Source organism: Tachyglossus aculeatus, chromosome 12, assembly GCF_015852505.1.
Source record: "Tachyglossus aculeatus isolate mTacAcu1 chromosome 12, mTacAcu1.pri, whole genome shotgun sequence".
Lineage (NCBI taxonomy): Eukaryota > Metazoa > Chordata > Mammalia > Monotremata > Tachyglossidae > Tachyglossus > Tachyglossus aculeatus.
The window spans coordinates 26,789,826-26,811,665 of record NC_052077.1 but is presented as its reverse complement, the minus strand read 5'-3'; the positions used below and the strand labels follow the sequence as shown (position 1 = coordinate 26,811,665).

General features: G+C 41.0%; 1 protein-coding gene across 1 annotated transcript in view; it reads right to left on the bottom strand.

The window, feature by feature from the left end:
* RXFP1 (relaxin family peptide receptor 1) overlaps window positions 1-19,834 on the bottom strand; it is a 71,967-nt gene extending 52,133 nt beyond the window's left edge. Inside the window, exon 1 of the mRNA XM_038755189.1 lies at window positions 19,760-19,834. Coding sequence (XP_038611117.1) covers window positions 19,760-19,808 — 49 coding nt within the window. The 5' untranslated portion in view covers window positions 19,809-19,834. The remainder of the gene's footprint in view (window positions 1-19,759) is intronic.
* Window positions 19,835-21,840: the final 2,006 nt, after the last annotated feature.

Sequence of the window (21,840 nt, the reverse complement as noted above, 5' to 3'; positions counted from 1 at the left end):
CTTATGGGCAGGGAATTCATTAGTTCATTCATTCAGTCGTATTTATTGAGCACTTACTGTATGCAGAGCACTGTTCTGAGTACTTGGAAAGTACAATTCAGCAATAAATGTGTTTACCAGCTCTGTTGTAATAGTGCAACTAATAACAGTAATAGTATTTATTTAGCGTTTACAATGTGCAGAACATTATACTCTCCTTATCTCTTAGTATAGTGCTCTGCAAATAGTAAGAACTCAAAATATGTCACTGATTTATCTGATGACTTGGATCAAACAGATAACTGATGATGGGAAATCACTGTAAGCTTGTTGTGGGTAGGGAAGGTTTCTGCTAACTCTTGTATTGCACTCTCCTAAATGCTTAGTACTTTGCTCTGCACATAGTAAGCACTCAAATTCCACTGATTGATTAAATCAACTTTTCTCTGCATTTTTCTTTTATTTTGATCATAAGATCAAACTGTTTCTGTACCAACAAATATTAAAACTCAGAGCAACCTCCTACCTTAACTTACTGTTGCTAAGTTGGTGAATTCCCCTAACCTCCCAAGTGCTGCAAGGGGTATGAAACAGAAGCATGCTGAGTAAAATACAGCTGCAAGAATTGGGCTTCTCCTCCTTCTTTTAAACGGTTTGCTCCCCCATTCTAATATTTATCTTGGAAACCCGAGTATTTTTGTGGGGTGTTAAAAAAGGGAATTCTAAGCAGGGTGAGCAGCTTGAGCAAGGAGATGGAGTCAGGAGAGTAGAGAGCTAAGAGGTATTTTTAAAAGTGGTCACTGCCGGGTGATACTACTCACCTTTGGGCCAACAGTCCCCAACACTTGGCATTAGGCAGGGAAGAACTAAGCTGAAATTCAGCCTAGCCAGAGGGGTGGGGATAGGACCCTTGGGATTTGCCTTCTGAAGAGTCAGGGAGGAGGAGGTCAAAGTAAGAGGAAAAATCTGCACTGGATTTCTCCTGGGTCAAAGTGCATTAATTTCCCTGGGACCCCCTGAGAAATGAGAAAATCCATATGCTTTTAAATTGACTATTTTTATCTTTCAGCTTCCTCTGAATATCTTCACTATTCCTACACTTCATCTCACTTGGGAGCCAGGCATATTGATCCAGGAAAAGATTAGAAAAATTGGAAAGGCCTTTAAAAATGCTTTGACCAAATGCCATTCACTCTGTGTTCTTTCATGCTTATTCATTACCTCCTTTGGATGGCATTTCGGGTAGAGGCAAGTCTTTTTGCAGTCTTAATGTTCCAACTATATGCTTTTACTAAATGGTTATTTATTTCTATATTCAATTTTAAAAATGCATCTGTAGAACAAAATGATCCTGGGCAGCAATGTCTACTTTGGGGAGGTTGTCTGTTTTTCAGATCTTTTTGCCTGGTACCTTGACAAAGTCTTCTGGAGTGAAACATATCCTTTACCCATTTGCAAATCCGTTTTCCAATTCATTCATTCATTCAATCATATTTATTGAGTGCTTACTGTGTGCAGAGCACTGTACTAAGCACTTGGGAAGTACAAGTTGGCAACTTATAGAGACGGTCCCTACCCAACAATGGGCTCACAGTCTAGAAGGGGGAGACAATGCCTTGATCTATAAATGCCCAATGCCCTGATCTATAAAAACCTAGGCCATTGAATAAATATTCTGATGAAGAAGTCTTTTGCCCCTTCTCCTTCTCTATCCTGGATACGCCCCTAAAGCTAGCCAAAAGCTAGGCTATGGGGAGCCTCACTCTTTCCCTCTTTTGAAGGGAGGGAAAGCTTGCTGAAATTCAGGTACATAAAGTGGGACACCTGGACATGTTAAGGCAGTGAGGGGATAAAACCCCACAGGGCCGTTGCTTTGTTTTGTAGCAGCAGGAACAGAGTCCCAAAGCAAACTTGGCAGCAGCCCAAGCTGGTGTTTTGCTGACAGGATGGACGATTCTTCTCTCGGACCCTGACTTGGAGGGTGAGTCCAAGATGGATTTAGGGAATTCAGAGGTTTGCAAGAAGCAAACTGAGTTGATTAGGAACCTCCAGCCTCTTGGAGGCTGACCTAAATGAATGTTCCTAACCTGTCATACTTGCATTTTAGTATTCACAGGGAACAGATGACTGCTGTGGGAATGAGTGTTCTTTGACTCTCTTGACCATATTTTTTTTATGGCATCCGCCAGGCACTTACTATGCACCAGGCATGGTACTAAGTGCTGCGGTAGATACAAGCTAATCAGATTGGACCCAACTGATGTCCCAAGAGGGTTTACAGCCTTAATCCACGTTTTACAGATGTGATAAGTGAGCCACAGAGAAGTTAAGTGACTTGCCCAAGATCACTAAGCAGATTAGTGGTGAAGTGAAACCTAGAACCTAGCTCCTTCTGACTCTCAGGACCATGCTTTTCCCACTGGGCTACAGTGCTTCCCTACACTTAATCATATGATAATGCTTGACTTTTCCAGAAGAAAATGTGGACCAGAAAAAATAATTTATACACCATTTTCAAAAGCATTGTACTTTGTAATCATGTGTTTTACTCTGTGTGTTTCCTGGATTTTGTTGGCCCTGACCTTTAAAAAGTATGTAAATCCCATGTCTGAGGGGAGATGGTTTTCAAATCTCCATCATGTGTCTGCAGGTTTCTGTGAACTGTATTGAGCTGATGAATTCATTCTAAGATAAATTTATTATACGGGTAAAAAACTTGATATTCTACTCATTACTTTTAGCCCCTAATATCCACTGGATGGAAAAGATGCCTTCTTCATCTTTTGGGAGACTCAGCAGATAGCAATTGACATTAGCTGAGAGGTTCAGCTAATCATACCAGCAGGGGATGTACAACCCTAATTGGAAAGGAAATGCTCAATATATCTTGGAAAAATCCAATACAGACATTATGGAAATTAACTTTCCCTAGAGTGAGATCATAGCTACCTGAGAAATGATATTTTTGATTTTTTTAAAAAGAACTTCCCATATTCACATTTTAGATTGAAAATAATGGGGAAATTGCTTTCAAGAGACTTTTCAGAAATGTAGGATATTATAATTATCATGTGCAGCATTTTCTGAGAGAATGTAAAGTTTTCCTAGTTTTATTAAGCTTCTTCAGAAATGGAAAAGTTTTGCATGATCAAATGGAAAATCCTTGTATTTTATTTAGTGGTCAGTACTTTTACATTCATTTGGGAAACTCATTCCTTTTTTGAATTACACAAGGATGTTGTGGAATTACTTGGGATGGAGGCTGGCTGCTGCTTGAGAAAGAGAAGAGAGGACCAGGTTAGGGGAAATTGAGGAGAACCTTATGATGTGATTATGGAAAAGGAGGAGACTGTATGGAACTTGAGAAAGGGGTTGGTAAGCAAGGAGCAGAAAAGCAGCAGTGTGAGAAGCCGTGTGGCCTGTTGGAAAGATCGTGGGCCTGGAAATCACAGGACCTGGGTTCTAAACCCAGCTCCATCAACTGCCTGCTATGTGACCCTGGGGAAGTCATTTCACTTCTCTGCCTCAGTTGCCTCCTCTGTAAGATGAGGGATTGAAAACCTGTTCTCCTTCCTATTTGGTGTGTGAGCACTGTATGGAACAGGGACTTTCCCACATGATTGACTTGTATCTTGCACCCCAGTGCTTAGAACAGTACTTGATACATTGTAAATGCTTAACATATACAGAAAAAAAAAGGTAAGGACTAGGGGTGAGACTCAGGTGATTATACAGTGTCCTGTTAAAATTCATAATGATTTGGAATGTGCGGGGGTTTTGTCATTCTTACTACCAATGCCAGTAGTTGCTAGGATTATGAAGGACAAAATGTCTTCCTGGTCTGTGGCATTTAGGTTCCCCAATATCAATGGAGGAGACAATAAAGGCTAAGAGAAAGAAACGGCCTCTACAGAGGGAGGGAGCAAACTTAGACTATCATCTAGGAGACTCAGAAAGAATAATAATGACTGTGGTATTTGTTATGTGGAAGGAGGAGAAAAAGTGGTAGGAGGATAAAAACTGGAAGGAACTACGTGGGCCACCCCTCCCCCTCCTCACCTTTCACTGAAATGTTTAGGCCTTGGTACAATGGATGCATAGGTGAAGGAGGAACATACATGCATAGAAGTGAAACAGATGATAAAGTTAAAAAAATCTGAGGGACTAGAATGGGGTGGTCAAATTTAAATACTGGAGAGTCTGTTGATTTGAAAATCCAAGAAAAAGCACTCATGATATCTGGTTGAAAATGGCAGATTTAGGATTGCTAAATGTTCCAAATGTCGAGGATTATCTCTGATTCACTGTTTTGTCCCTTTTCCATGGAAAAGTCTATTGGGAAGGGATTAATATTTGTTCTTTGTTTGAGTGACACAAACTCGGTATCTCTGTAGGAACAAACTGACTCTGAACTGTGGTTGGTGTTCCATAATATCAAAACTAAATCGGCCACCCCTTGAGACTGTAAGCTCCTTGTGGGCAAGGAACATGTCTAACAACTCTTTGTATTGTATTCTCCCATGTACATAGAACAGTGCTCAGTTCACAGAAAGCAGCATGGTATAGCGGAAAGAGCTTGGGCCTGGGAGTCTGAAGGATCTGGATTCTAATCCCGACTCTGTCACTTGTCTGCTGCGTGACTCTGGGCAAGTCACTTCACTTCTTTGTGCTTCAATTAACTCATCTGTAAAATGGGGATTAAGACTGGGAGCCCTACATGGGACAGGAATAGTATCCAACTTGATTAGCTTGTATCTACTGCTGAGCTTAGTATGGGGCCTGGCACATAGCAAGCTTAAAACAAATACCATAAAAAAAGGGAAGAACTCTGTAAATACCATTGATGTATAGTAAAACTGGATCTACAAGGATTTAGTTTGTATTAATTTGTATTCTATTTAAGGCAAATGTGATTTTCATGTGAATGGGATCCTCTGACAACAATTTTTGTGTGTTTGTATGCTTGCCTAGTGGGAGGGGAGCTTGTCTGTACAAGCTCAAATAGAGAAAAATCAGGAGAAAAATAACACTATTTATGGATCTCAGTTACAGAGAATGCCTAACTACAGATGCAGATTATGTTATATTCTCCTCAATCAGGGGTCTAGACAGTTCACTTGTTAACTTCTCAGTACAGTCTAACAAAGAAATTCGTTGTTTTTAAATACCATATGATTTCAGACCTGAAGTCATTAAAATGCACTTTCTCTAGCACAATCTATGTCAATTGTTCTCAGAAACAGCAACAATATTGTCTTAGACTGGAGTTTAAAGGATTGGAAATGAAGATTTTGAGGGGAGAGTTTGTGATTTTGTTACTTTAGCTCAGGAAGTCTAAACTTTTAGCGACATAATTTCAGGCTCATTAGCTTAGCAAACCCCTCTCAGGGTCGCACGTGGAGAGTTTCCAGGACTCTATCAGTGTCAACTACAGGACGGAGAGTCAAGCAGAGGCATATCCATTCCATTCTTAGCTTGGGCAATGGCTAGCCAGTGGAAGGCAATCTACTACAAGTCAAAACTCACCCGTGCTGGGCAGCAGCAGCATGGGAGAGAGTCGAGGGTGGACACTCAAATTTACTGCATGGAAAGAGGCAATGGTAAACCACTTCCCTATCTTTACCAAGAAAATTCTATGGATATATTCTGGGAGAGGTATGTCCATTGCGTTGCTGGGTTGGAGGCAACGCAATGGCATAAGACAAGACAAGCTTAGCAACACAGTCTTCTAGCCCACTCCCACCCAACTCATCCTTGCTTTCCCTAATTCTCCAACTCATTTCCTCATCGAGATATAAAGAGTCTAAACCTGTTGCTTTTATGGGGCGTAATTTTAAGCTTGTTAATTTTTTTTGCCCCATCAATATAGTGAGTACCTGACTTTCAAATTTCAAATATTTAACCCTTGTGTTTTTCATTATGGAGGATTGCTATTTTTTTACATTTCTCTGTCCCCTGTACTTGGCCTGGCCACCTACTCTCAACATGACTGCAGAGTTAACTTTTTATATAAATGAACTCTGGCAGAAAGCAATCAAAAAAATGAAAAGCCCATAATAGAGGCAGCTGCACTGATGAGGTGCTTCATCCTTCCCCTCTAAGTGATGGAGTGGCTCTTTGTGATTCCTAACAGTTGTCCTTTGACATAATGATGTCTTGAGAGGCATGAACTGGGTGTTTCTAGCACAATCTCTAGGTTGAAAGTGTTGTAGAACTTACATAACAGAGTCACTCGGCAGTTCATCTTCAGGGAAGAAACTACACTGATTAATCTTCCAAAGGACAGCATTGAGAAGAAACGTGGCCTAGTAGATCCGAGCCTGAAAGTCAGAAGGACCTGGTTTCTAATCCCGGCTCTGCCACTTGTCTGCCGTGTGACCTTAATAATAACAATAATTATAATAATAATAATGTTGGTATTTGTTAAGCGCTTACAATGTGCTGAGCACTGTTCTAAGCACTGGGGTAGAAACAGCATAATCAGGTTGTCCCACGTAAGGCTCACGGTCTCAATCCCCATTTTACAGATGAGGTAAGTGAGGCACCGAGAAGTTAAGTGATTTGCCCAAAGTCACACATCTGACAAGTGGTGGAGACGGAATTAGAACCCACGACCTCTGACTCCTAAGCCCGGGCTCTTCCCCCTAAGCCATGCTGAGCAAGTCACTTCACTTCTCTTTGCCTCAGTTACCTCATCTAGAAAAAGGAGATTAAGACTGGGAGTCCTATGTGGGACAGGGACAGTGTCCAACCCAATTACCTCATATCTACCCCAGTGCTTAGTACAGTGTCTGGCATCCCCAAAGTGGGCCATGGATTGGGTCCAACCTGATTAGTTTGTATCTACCCCAGTGTTTAGTACAATGCCTGGCACATATTTATTTTACTTGTACATATTTACTATTCTATTTATTTTGTTGATGATGTGGATATAGCTATAATTCTGTTTGTTCTGACGATTTTGACACCTGTCTACATGTTTTGTTTTGTTGTCTGTCTCCCCCTTCTAGACTGGGAGCCCGTTGTTGGGTAGGGACCGTCTCTATATGTTGCTGACTAGTACTTCCCAAGTGCTTAGTACAGTGCTCTGCACACAGTAAGCACTCAATAAATAAGATTGAATGAATGAATGAATCTAGGAGGCACTAAACACAAACTACAATTTTTATTATTATGGACTGTTCATTAGAATGGGAAGGACTAGACTGTTTAATCATTGCTGTGTCTCTGATTGCTGACTCCAAGGGCCTGGCTACCAGTCGTCTCACAGCAGCTGTTACTGTACTTTATGTTTTGTCATTTTGTCAGCTGCTGTACAGTTCCGGTGTGTTTCACGTTAGCTAATTTCTCATGAAGATTACGAATTGCCCTTATGTCACAGTTACACCCAATAGTGATTGACTATTCCTCTGCTCCCCCTCCCCTCCCTATCGCCCCAACTTGCTCCCCTTGCTCCACCGCCCTCCCCACCCCACAGCACTTGTGTATACATGTACATATTTATTACTCTATTTATTTTATTAATGATGTGTATATATCAATAATTCTATTTATTTATATTGATGCTACTGATTCCTGTTTACTTGCTTTGTTTTGTTGTCTGTTTCCCCCCTTCTAGACTGTGATCAAGCTGTTGGGTAGGGATTGTCTCTATTTGTTACTGAATTGTACTTTCCAAGCACTTAAGCAGTGCTCTGCACACAGTAAGCGCTCAATAAATACAACGGAATGAATGAATGAATGAATGAATGAATTAAGAAAACCATTAGTGTTCCTGGGAATTTAAGATCTTGGTCCACCCTGCTTTCTCTCTTATTGTTTGGCCCCAGAGGGCATGAAGAAAAATTGAGAAGCTTCTTCTCCCATAAAAACCTCTCATATTTAAAGGCAATTGTTTAGTTTCCTCCAGACTACCTCTTCTGGTGGCTAAACAGTTTTCAGGGCCTGGAAGCTGCAGTGCTGAAGGACCCAGGACTTCACTATGACTCCCCCCATCCCTCCTTCTGCTCCCCCCATCTTCATCCTCTTCTGTCACCACCATGCCAAACCAGCCACTCCCAGCTACGTACACACACCCAACTCTCTTGCCAACTCCGTCCCAATCCTCTGACCCATTTTCCCATCAAGATAGTGTTGGTGGAACCTCTGCTTCATCGTGTGCAAACTCTCCTGTATCCGTGACCTATTCCTAACGCAGGCAGTGCTTTTCCTGGGCATCACTGCAGCCTGGCCCTCCCCTGACGATGCAGTCTCCACTGTCGCTCACTCCTGAGGGGGCCTCACCTTCTTGCTCTTCCCTGACTCCTGGGAAAGGGGAGGAGTCTTCCTATTCTTTGCCCCCCAATCCATCCTCTTCACACCCCAGTCCCCTGGACAAGCCTGTGCTCTTAATAATAATAATAATAATGGCATTTGTTAAGTGCTTACTGTGTGCCAGCAACTGTACTAAGTGCTGGGGTAGATAATAATAATACTAATAATGGTATTTGTTAAGTGCTTACTATGTGCTGAGCATTCTTCTAAGCGCTGGGGTAGATACAAGGTAATCAAGTTGACCCACGTGAGGCTCGCGGTATTAATCCCCGTTTTATTTTATTTTTGGGCAAGTGACTTGCCCAAAGTCACACAGCTGACAAGTGGCAGAGGCGGGATTAGAACCCACAACCTCTGACTCCCAAACCCGGACTCTTTCCATTAAGCCATGCCACTTCTCCAAGCAGGTAGATATAATTGGATTGGATACAGTCCCTTTCCCACATGAGGCTCACAGTCTTAACCCCCATTTTACAGATGAGGTAACTGAGGCACAGAGGAGTTAAAGGACTTGCCCAAGGTCACAGAGCTGATAAGTGGTGGAGCCGGGATTCTGAACAACTTTGACACTGTTCTCCCTGACTTCTCTCTTTCTCCTTCCCTTCACTAACCCTTTGGGACCTCAATCCCCAGGTCGATAATTTCATTGATACCACTTCCTCTCATGCCTAGAGACTTCCTGAAGCATTCCAGCCCACCTACTCACCACTTTGGACACTGGTTGCTTCCGGACATTGTTGGTCCAGGCATCAAATCAACTTTACAAACTTTAAATCCATGTTTACTTACTATAACTCTGCCCCCTCTTCCAGTTCAGCAGTGAGATAAGAAAGATTACAAGCCCGGAAGTTTATACATAGACTCTGGGAGGTATGCCTGGACTCAATAATGGATTCAACAGTAGTTGTAAGGTCAAGACTACTCATTAATAATAATAATAACATTTTTTTGGCACTCACGATGTACCAGAGTGAAATACAGATGGGCACCAGCACCAGAGTGAAATATGGACTGGAGTGGGGAGAGACAGGAGGCAGAGAGATCAGCAAGGAAGCTAATAACAGCAATTGAGGCAGGATAGAATAAGTACTTGGATTAATGTGGTAGCAGTTCAGATGGAGAAGAATGGGCTGATTTTAGCAATGATATGAAGGTGGGACCAACAGGATTTAACGGTAGATTGTTGGATTTGTGGATTGAATGAGAGAGAGGAGTCAAGAACAATGCCAAGGCTATGAGCTTGTGAGACAGGAAAGCTGGTGGTGGGATGATGTGAAAGTCAGGGGGGGAGTATTTATTGAGCACCTGCCCTGTGCAGAGCATTGTACTAATAGAATTGAAAGACGCAATCACTGCTCTAAGGGAGTTTATAATTTAGAGGAGGAGGCAGACTCTAAGATAAAGCACAGATGGGAGGAAGAAGGAAAGAGGGATATGTACGTGCATTAATGCTTAGGTAATAGTTTGAGTAAGGTATGTTTAGAAGGGTTATGAGAAGTTGAGAGTACTTAAGGGCTGAAGTGGCCTTTGGTGGAACATAAACCGGTGTGATAAGACATTAATCGGGGAAGGTCTCTATCAATCAATCAATCAATAGATCAGTGGCATTTATTGAGAGTTTTCTGTTTACAGAGCACTATACTGAGATGTGATTTCTGAAAGATGTTGAAGATGGAGAGATCTGGGTCTGCTGTATATGAAGAGGGAAGAAGTTCCAGATTGGGGAAGAGCATGACCAAGTTAGTGATGCAGAACTTTCTCTCCCCTTCCCTGTTTTCTCTTCCCCTGCCTCTGCAGACATAACTGCCATGACAGGAATCTCTTCAAGCTCTAAGACTTCTCTAGCTGCACTCAGGAAGGCAGATGATAGGGAACAGCTCCAGGCTCTGTTTTTACCTTAGATCTTGTCTGAGCCTTGGTGATACCTCATCCTTATCAATCCCCACATCTAACATGGATTAGCCTGGTCACTTACCTCAATTGCAGAAGATAGGATTAATTTTGCCCCTAACAGATTCCCTTTGTATGCCATCTTAAAGGCAGTAAAACAAAGCCTCAGAAAATACTACATCCTAACTGAAAACTGGCATTCTTCTATAATGGTTATATTTGCTAAGTATTTATTATGTGCCAAGCACTGTGCTAAACCCTAGGTTAGATATGCTACATTCATATTAGATACAGTTCCTCTCTCATGTGAAATTCACAGCCTAAGGGAGAGGGAGAACAGGTGTTTAATCCCGATTTAACAGATGAAGCACAGAGAAATTAAGTGACTTGACCAAGGTCACACAGCAGGCAAGATCTGGAATCCAGGTCTTAACTCCCAATGCTGTGCTCTTTTCACTAAGCCATGTTGCTTTTCAAGATGGCTTACTGAAGACAAGAAAGGGGGTGGCACTCTTTGAGTAAAAGTTATGTGAGGAATGAAAGTACTCAGTACAGTGCTCTGCAAAGAGTAAGCACTCAATAACTACGATTGAATGAATAAAAGGGGAAACAGTTCAACACATTAAGTTCAACACACAACAAGGGACGCACAATGTGGCCTTGGCCAAATCCCACATTGGCCTTTTTGGCCACACTTGCACTCACTGGGGAATTTCACCATCAGTGGTGAGGTCTTCGAAAATCAAGGACAACTGCATACACACACACACACACACACACACACACACACACACACACACACACACAATTTACAGATAGCTGATACTGCAAGCCAAATGACATCTTGAACTTCAAGAAAAAAGGGAGGTTGTGTTCTCTGTAGAAGGATTCGGTGAAGAGGTACAGGTCACTCAATCAAAGGTATTTATTGAGTGCTTACTGTGTGCAGAGCACTGTACTAAGTTCTTGAGGAAGTATAATACAACAAAATCGGTAGGCATAATAATAATAATGATGGTATTTATTAAGCACTCACTATGTGCAAAGCACTGTTCTAAATGCTGGGGTAGATACAAGGTAATCAAGTTGTCCCACGTGGAGCTCACAGACTCAATCCCCATTTTACAGATGAGGTAACTGAGGCACAGAGAAGTTAAGTGACTTGCCCAAAGTCACCCAGCTGACAAGTGGCAGAGCCAGGATTTGAACACATGACCTCTGAATCCAAAGCCCGGGCTCTTTCCACTGAGCCACACTGCTTCTCTAACCACGCTGCATGTTCCCTGTCCACAAGGAGCTTATAGTCTAGAGGGTAAGACAGACATTCATCTAAATAAATAAATTATGGATATGTACATAAGTGCTGTAGGGCTGAGGGTGGGGTGAATATCAGGTGCTTAAAAGGGTATAAATCCAAGTGCCAGGGTGAAGCAGAAAGTAAAGGGAGTAGGGGAAATTAAGTTTGGGTGGCAAAACCTCTTGGAGGAGACATGATTTTAATAAGGCTTCAAAAGTGGGGAGAGTGGTGTTTAGCCAAAGTGCTTGACTGTTGTGAACTTTATCTTGCCAACAGTTATCTGTGAATCACAACTACACCTTCATGAGTTTAAGTAACTTGAAGAGTTTAACAATCAGGAGAAGATTATTATTAGCTAAGCCTATTTGTGTGTATTCACAAATAGGGGATGCTGTGTTGAAGGATGTCTGAAATAGAAAGAAATAGCAAAAAATAAGAAGCAACTTAAAATGAACCCTCTTTGGGGAACATTTAAAGAGGAAGATGTTTACAATAGCTTGGATTCCGAGGGGATAAGATTATCTGGAAGAACTCTTTCCGGTCCCTGCCAAACTAATGAGTCCCAAATTTTCCATTTCATTAGCTTTATCAGACTGTACTCTGAAGAGAAAAGGTGCTACAGAAATGTACAGTAAACAAATTAAATTGGTCTTCCCAGGAAAAAAAAAAACATAGCAACCTTTTCATGTTCTGAATAAAATCTATTATGCTCCTTTGGTTGCCTTGCCTTTATACCATAGTCGCTTGTCTTTTAATACTATGTCTAGTGTCAGCCAGTCAGAAAGAAAGGAGCAAAACCAAAAAGGGAACCCATAGAAGGGCAAAAAATGAGTCCGGGGGGGGTGTGTGTGAGTGTGTGTGTGTGTGTGTGTGTGTGTGTGTGTTTGAGAGAGAGAGTGAGAGAGAGAGAGAGAGAGAGAGGTGTGTGTGTGTGTGTGTGTGAAAGAAGCAGAAAGTAGGGTTATTATGGGGGGTTAATTGGAGAAGTGAAGAATTGAGGTTCTGTGTTTGTGGAGGCAGAGTTGTTACATGGATTCATTCATTCATACTGAGTGCTTAATGTGTGCAAAGGACTGCACTAAGCACTTGGGAGAGTTCAATAGAACAATAAACAATTGTTCATAAACAATGAACAATGGATGTGGTGACCAAATGGCAGTCGTGCTGGTGATGAAGTGGTACTGGTGATGAAGGAGTCTGCCAGGAAAGACCTCTTTCAAAACCTGGATTCCAACTTTCCTTGACCACTGCTTCCCCTAGCTGTCTGCAGCCCTCCAGCTCCTGCTCGGTGGGGGCCTGTCCTGAGCTGGACTCCACCCTTCGTCATACAGAGATGAGTAAAAGAGATACGGGGCTCCTTCAGCCCAGGGACAGAACTTTGGAAGGAAAGCCAAGAGCGGCAGTGGAGGCCGCGTCCTCATCATGGCTCTACCTGGCCGGTCGGTACAGACTCTGACCGCTTTTCTGGAGACCCTTGGATCCATCCATTGCCCAAACCTTGAATCCCACAGAAGTATAACCTGAAAATGTGGAGTCAGCTTATTTGAGTGGTCTTTCCAGCTCTGCGAGTTAGCCCTTAATTCTGGTGAATTTTGATCTGCAGGTGAATTCTGATCTGCACGTGAAGGCCCACGGCACCCTGAATCCCCAACCACCAGCTTGCGCTGCTGTGGGAGCTCCCTGCCTATGCCCAATTGACACAACCATCACGTCTGTCTTTAAAACATGGGAACATTTGGAAGGTGGGCACAGTTTGGTTAAAGGACCGTTCCCAGAGGCAATACATTAATACATTATTGCCTCTGGGAATATACTACTGGCATTATTGTGTTTTGGTCTTAAACAGACCCAGCTGGATGTGTGAGTATCTATTACCTAGAATCAGCTTTTACCCACTCACAGACTGGGAAGTCAGGAGTGTGTCTCAATCAAGCCTCCTTGTATTTCTCTCCAGGTTTTAGTACATTTGCAGCATTTGATAAATGCCACTATAACTATTGATCAATAGTATTTATTGAACAGTCACTCGTGCAAAGCACTGTACAACTATCTACTTCTGCTGTGGGTCTGTATACAAAATGAAGTTCAAGCTATTGTTCTGAGAAGTGATTTTCAAATGTTCAGAAGAAATTTTTTAAGTACAAGAAAGCTCCTCAGTATCGTACTCTAATATAATACCAGATGTTGACTGGTGTTTATACCAAACTGATCTTACAGATAAGCCTTGGATAATCATGTAAGGCAGTTTAGAAACTTTACTGAGATCTTCCATTCCCTATTCCACACAGCCTGACACTCTCTAAACCTACTTCTAGTACTGCTACTACTTCTAATAATGATAATTGTGGTAATCAATTAATCCTATTTATTGAGCACTTATTGTGTACACAGCAGTGTACTAAGAGCTTGGGAAAGTGCAAAAAGTACTTGGGCAATCAATCAATCAATCGTATTTATTGAGCGCCTACTGTGTGCAGAGCACTGTACTAAGCGCTTGGGAAGTACAAGTCGGCAACATATAGAGAAGTCCCTACCCAACAGTGGGCTCACAGTCTAAAAGGGGGAGACGGGGAACAAAACCAAACATACTAACAAAATAAAATGTGCCAAGCACCGTATTAAGTGCTGGAGTAGATTCAGTATAATTTGGTCAGACATAGTCCCTGTCACATGTAGGATTCACAGTCTGAGGAGAAAGAACAGGTATTGAAAACCATTTTGCAGATGAGGACACTAAGGTACAGAGAAGTTAAGTGACTTGCCCAAGTTCCCACAGCAGGCAGGTGGCAGAGAAAGGATTTGAAACCAGTTCTCTGACTCCAGGCCTGTGCTCTTTCTACCTGGCCATGCTGCTTCCAAGCCTGAAATACAGAGAGTACTGACAGGAGTGAATGTTACATTTTCTCTTAAAGTCCTTGTTTCTATTAAACTACCAACCAAAATTGAAAAGATAGCCTATGTCCACATGTGTCTTAGTGGATAGATCACAGGCCTGGGAGTCCGAAGGACCTGGGTTCAAATCCCGACTCTGCCATATGTCTGCTGTGTGACTGGGCAAGCCACTTCATTTCCCTGGGTCTGTTACCTCTTCTGTAAAAACGAGATTTAGAGTGTGAGCCCCATGTGGGACAGGGACTGTGTCTGTCCTGATTAACTTGTATCTACCCCAGTGCTTAGAACAGTGCTTGGAACATAGTAAATGGTTAATAAATACCATAATTATTAATTACTCAATGCTTGGAGCAGTGATTACCTTCAGATTTCGTGTAACTCCTTATCTGGCATTCAGTGGTACTATATAGAATATTTGAAATGATCACCATAAACATACAATCTGTTTCTCAAGACTTTTAGGATATCCATAGTCTTAGACAATATTAGTACAGCATAGCTTAAAATTAAACATATTTTCTTGGAAAGGCAGGTGAAAAATCAAGACTGAATAGGTAATCCTACGTAGAAAGCACATATAACTGTTAGATCTGAAAAGTTGCAACCAAATATGACCTGCAAAATCTTTTTTTCAGTGGATTCCTGGTGTTATTATGAGATGGATGGGTTTGAGAGTATTTCAAATGACTGTGGGTTGGATTTTGGTTTTACTTCACCCCCATTCAGCATCCTACAATTTCCTTTTTTAAACTAGGGGAGACTGATTGGCTGGATGTTTGAAATGTTTTTCCCCAGCACTCCAGCTCTCTCAACATTATTCCAGATTTGGAGCCCCAAACTGAATTACGAGAGAAGTCCTATGCACATATTGTGCTAGTTTAACGCAATTTAGAAAAATCACTTCTTGGAAGAAACAATCTGAAAATAAGCAAGAGACAGATAGGTCCCCTTAATGCTTCCCTGACTTCATTGCAGAAAGGAGTCCCTATTTAGCATTTTAGCAAAGGAAGGAATTAGCCCCAAAACTGAGTTTATCAGATGCCAACAGTCAGGACCAGACAGGGAGCTGTGAAAATACTGCAGCATGCTTCTATTATATTTACAGCTTAAGCAAGCCTTCCCCAAATTAGTCTTATCGTTTCCAGCAAAGAGACAAGACTATCACCTCCCACCTTCCCACTTTGCCTCTGAATGTGGTATTGGCAAGTAAGATGGTTGGTTATCAGAAACTGCCGCACAAACATCAAGCAATTCACATCCTTTTCTGTCCCAGGAACATCTGTCCAATAGGGATTCAATATCTTTTCTCTGTCTTCCTTAGATTGTGAGCCCTTGTGTGGGACAGGGACTGTGTCTGACCTGATTATCTCGTATCTGTCTCAGAATATCGTATAGTACACGGCACATAATAATAATAATAATTGTGGTACTTAAGTGCTTATTACGTGCCAAGCACTGTTCTAAGCACTGGGGTGCTTTTCAGGTCAAGTTAATCAGGTTGGACATAGTCCCTGTCCCAAATGGGGCTCATAGTCTTAATCCCCATTTTACACATGAGGTTACTGAGGCCCAGAGAAGTGAAGTGACTTGCCCAAGGTCACACAGCAGGTATATGGTGGAGCCGGGATTAGAAACTCCATCCTTCTGATTTATGGGCCAGTGCTCTATCCACTAACCCACACTGGGAGTAATTGCTTCACAAATACCATAATATTGATAATAACAGTAATTATAATAACAATAAAACAGTAATTATTATTGTTATTATTGCTAAAGGCAGAAGGGAACTGGGGAGAACTGGTGGAATTAGGCCTCCATTCTCTTCCTAAGTCTCTTGTCCTCTCCAAGCTCCCTAGTGCTGACTGATCCTTTCTGGCTCAGCCCCTGCCAACTTGATCTTGGTGGTCAGCACGGTCTCTCTTCTTATGCTCCCCATGACCTCTGCTCCTGTTCTACAACTGTTCTCCCCCCAACTTCTGCTTCCCCCTTATTCAGTGCCATTATAACTGGTCTAAAGACGGCAAGCTCTCCATCTTTTCACTTGTCCCTCCAGGAATCGGCACCTCTATTATTGGTATTATTGATATTACCATTTGTAGTAACATAGGTGACAGTAGTATTTATTAGGCACTTGCTGCGGGTCAATCAATTAGTGGTATTTATTGAAAACTTGCTGTGTGCAGAGCACAGTACTAAGCACTTGGGAAAGTACTATACAGCAATACAAAGTGACATTCCCTGCCCACAGTGAGCTCATGCATATGAAGCGCTCACTATGTGCCCAACGCTGTATAAAATACTTCATTTGTAATAAAATTCTCAGGAAATAAAATATTATCAAGATTTCCCCCCTCTTTGGTATCATTCACTCATTCATTCATTCAATCATATTTATTGAGCACTTACTGTGTGCAGAGCACTGTACTAAGCGCTTGGAAAATACAATTCAGCAATAGAGAGAGACAATCCCTGCTCACAAAGGGCTTACAGTCTAGATGGGGGGAGACAGACATCAAAACAAGTAAACAGGCATCGATAGCATCAATATAAATAAATAGATTTATAGATATATGCACATCAAAACAAGGATCGAGAAGGAGCCTGCGTCTCCTCTGGATGTAATAGTTGAGCTTTGCTTCAACCTCACTAGTAAACTTCCTGCCAGAGGCTAAAATGGCCAATGCTTGTCCCTTCTCCCACAAGCTTCCTTATGGGACCAAGCTGTTTCCTCTCGACCCTCCTGCCTGACCTATGTACGATCCTGCAGTGCCTTCAAAGCAAGTCCTGAGCTCACAAGCCTTGGCAGGGGAGACCCTGTTACCCCTGTGAATATGCTACAATCAATCAATCAATCATATTTATTGAGCGCTTACTATGTGCAGAGCACTGTACTAAGCGTTTGGGAAGTACAAATTGGCAACATATAGAGACAGTCCCTACTCAACATTGGGCTCACAGTCTAAAAGAAAATAGCCCAGTCACCTCCCTTAGAGAGAGCAAAGAATCAGGCTCATTGAGGTGGTTTGAAAGAAAAATGAAATTACTGGCTGAGTACCAGCATGATATTTAGGATAAGATTAAGTTGAACAAATGAATCCTCACATGGACCTCAGTGACATTTTTTTATTGAATCCTGGGAGTGATAATTGCAGTAACTTCAAAGGCTAATCTTCCTGATGCTCCCGGCACCTCCCTCTCAAACACACACATACACACTCACACACACTCACTCACACTCACATACACAAACAGCTTGCTTTCTGAAATCAACTAGTCAATCAATCCATCAGTGAAATTTATTGAGTGCTTACTAGGTGCAGAGCAGTGTACTAAGCACTTGGAAAATTATAATGTAATAGAGTTTTTACACGGTCCTTGCCCCCAAGGAGCAAGGGGGAGATAGACATTGAAATAAATTACAGTGAGGGGAATTAGTAAAATATAAGGTTATGTACATAAAATCTATGGGGCTGGGGTGAAATTCGTTCAGACTACTACGTAAATACTATGGGGTGGGGTGCAATTCTTTCAGACTACTATGAAAAACTTTTATGCCTTATTCCTCTCTAAGCATCCTATTTACTACAGGGAATGATTTAGGCTCTGGGAAGAGTGACATATAGTTCAATTCTACACAGAATACCATAAATTCCTAATATGACGACAAACCCCAAATTATAAAATCTTTTAGTGCTGAGTCTAAAATCTTATTTTAAGTTTTTATTTTAGTGGTATCTAATTAATTCTCTTTTTGATCGATTTTAAGACAACACTTTCGTTTAGTGCTTAACAAAAAGATACGATATGTGATATTTCTTTTTGCTGAAAATGATTGCTATTCCATGAGTAACTGGTTTTTCCAAGTGCTTACTTTCAAGAAACATGATCTGCTTACAAGCATTTGTTAGAAGTAAACTATTTTCTGTAACAATTACTTGGCTGGAAATTTTTGTTATAAAGAAATGAAAAAGGAATAATTACATTAGCAATTTATGAAAACAAGAGTTGATAATTGGCACCAAACATTGAATGCTTTGTCAAAGGTAAGCTGATCCCTGGGCTACAATGCTTGCCCACTGTAGACACAATAAATATTATTGATTGACTTATTGATAGTGTTTGTAGTAGTAGTAGTAGTAGTAGTAGTAGTAGTAGTAGTAGTAGTAGTAGTAGTAGAAGTAGTAGTAGTACATTTATTCAGGGAGCACGGTATCAAAAACTTGGGAAACACAGAATAAAAAAAAGACATTCTCTGCTCACAAGGATTTTGAATTCTAATATGGGAGACAAGCTTAAAAATACTTAAAGTGATCATTGATTAATCAGAAGTACTCAGTCTTTAGTGTTGATGTTTTATGTGTGGTTAAATCTTTGTGCCTTAGTTTCTCCATGAACCACATAGGCATGACAAAGCTTCTTTTCTCCATTGGGTATGAAGGTGTATCAGTGCATGATTGGAAATTGGACTAATTGAGCTAATTGGAATTGGACTAATCTAAGAGTAAAATAATTCACATACTGTGCATATATTTTTTAATTATATATGAAAGGTAAGAACTTTTTTCATTTTCTTGGAGTACAGGCGATCTCGGATGCTGTAAGCTCATGGAGAAATTCGTCTTTTCTTTGACTTCTTCCTTCCCAAACATATTGCACTATACTGTTTCCTAAGACATTAACGGAACCAAACGGTTCCATTCAGTGCAAGTAGCTTGCATGAAGTAAACCTTAAAGCTGAAAATAGACATTTCCCTTAAATTGAAAATCATTTTCTCCAAGTAAACTTCAATTAGGACACAGCATAATTGAGAATGTGAAAGATAAAACAAAATGACTATTTTGAGAACAGCAGAAAGTCAGTCATGGGATTAAGCTACTCGTGATTAAATGAAGAATGAGAAACCTTGATTTGGAATGCAAGAAGTGCATAGATATACCTTGCCAACAATAAGCATTAGCATAATTCGAGACCAAACATATAATCACATTAAAAATGTCCATAACTGGATACAAAATTATTTAAGACCCTAGATTTTGATAGGACAATAACATAGATTTACTAAAATGTGTGTCATCAGTAACATTCTTTATAGTTAACTCTCCAAGGACCTGTTCTCTAAAAATTTAAGTATTTCTCCCCTAATTATTAATAATTAAGTTTGTATAAAGCATCACATTAGATAAAATATCAGCTTTGATTACAACTGTTAACTTTGACAGCTAATACTAACAGGTTATTTAAACACCAGGCATGCATTGAAATCACAAATCATTACAAAGGTGCTGCAACAAAAATATATTAATGTCTTCATCATCTTTAATACGAAGTGCTATTTCAGAATGTTCTTAAGAATATACACACACGTGTAAAATGCTAAGCATACTTACAGTCTTTTCCAAAAATCAACATGTAGAAGAAGAAGCAGCCAGATTTCATATCTGTCTCTTAGTAGTTAACAAAGGTAAAGAAAATTTGGTATCAGCTTCCAAAAATCACGGGCAGCTTGCAGTGGTTATTTTGTATGCTATTTCTGACTGCAGTCTTAGCAGTCAACAAGCAATCTTCTTTCCATGTCTCTCTCACATTTCCGCCTTTCTCACTCTCTTCTTTTCCTTCCCTCTTCTCTCCGTCTCTCTCCCCTTCATACACGGGTATTGGCATACACAATCGGGTTCGTGCACACAAGTGCACAAACACACACACGCTTTCTCTCTCTCTCTCTCCCTCTGTCTTCCTCTCTTTCTCTCCCAAGCTTTCTCTCTAAGATATGTGGCAAAGTTTCAGACAGGGAACATCCAGTCTTTTAGTGTTCTAAAGGTCTTGTTCCTATATCCTGTGAGTCCTCTGACAGAATAAGAATGGGGTGTGTGTGCACTAACAAAAATCTGGGCAGATAAAAGCAAAGCTGCTCCAGTGGAGCGGACACGAATTACCGATAGAATACAGTTTTTTAAAGTGACCCGAACAAGGGAAGTATTAAACTGTTCTAATTTAAATTAAACTAGGCAAAACCACACTGCTAAGGTGGGAAATTGGATCGACAGGGAAGGGGTTAGTATAAAATAAAGGCTTTCTCATTTCTGAGAAAGTGATGAATGTCTAGACATTTGAATGAGGGGCTCTTATTTTCTGGGCCAAAATTTGAAAATTTGAAAATTTTCAAATAAATTAGTTTCATAAACGTTTAAATTTTTATTCATTAGAAATGGTGCTAGGATTCTAAATATTCTTCCCAACCACAAGCGGTACTGGACTCCTTGCTGACCGAATATATTCTCATTTCCCATCTTAATACTAACTTACTCCTCTCGTTTTTATTTTTCCTTTTATTTCCACATCCAAACATTCACCGCTGCATCAAGAGCCTGTAAGATGAACCACTTTACTACAATAGTTGTGTACAAGAAGCCAATCAGACTGAATTATTCGAGCCCTACTTTTTTCCTTTCTCCGTCACTTGTCTACATGGTGAGAATTTAAACTAAGGAAGGTAGCCTTGAAATAGCTTTCTTTATTGTGTTACTCAAAAGATGCACTGATGTTCTGTCCCACAGATGGACCCATTATGCTCTTGCTCTGACATCAATTAATGAATCAATCAATGAATCTATCAATCAATGGTACTTACTGAGCACTTGCACTGTGCGGAGCACTGTACTAAGCACTTGGGATAGAACACTGCAACAGAGTTGGTAGATACCTTCCCTGCCCACAGTGACCTTACAGTCTAGTATAGTGCTCTGCACACAGTAAGCACTCAATAAATACGATTGAATGAATGAAAAGCTTCAAAAATTCTTATCCAGAGACTCCACATCTGTTCTTTCTAACAATAAATCTTATCTTTTGCTCAGGAGGGGTCTGGACTTGATCCAGGAATTAATAAATACTTAATACAGTGCTCCGCACACAGGAAGGAAGCGCTCCATAAATATGACTGAATGAATGGTTTCCAGTATTTTTGAGCAGTCCTCAGTCTATCACTTTATTTGTCATATCCCTTGGCCCTTTGACATATAACAGCACCAATCCAGTTAGAAATCTTCACACATTTCATATAATTAAACTAGGCATAAGTGATTGGTGACCGTCCGACACAACCTGCCTGATTTTCTCACCAGTTAACAGCATGAGCAAAGCTCAGGCTGGCATCTCATTTGCCTTTCTAGACACACACTACTTACTCATTTAAGCTGAAGCTCTGTCTTCATAATGATGGTATTTGTTAAGCACTCATTTCTGGGTCTCCTTCTATTCCCCATCTACACCTATTCCCTCGGAAAACTCGTTCGCTCCCATGGCTTCAACTACCATCTCCCTCGCTGATCTCTCTCCTTCTCTGGAGTCTTGGATTTCCTCCTGCCTTCAGGACATCTCCATTTGGTTGTGCTGCCGATGCCTCCAACTTCACATGTCCAGAGCAGAAGTCCTCATATTCCCATCCCAAACCCTGTCCTCCCCCATATTT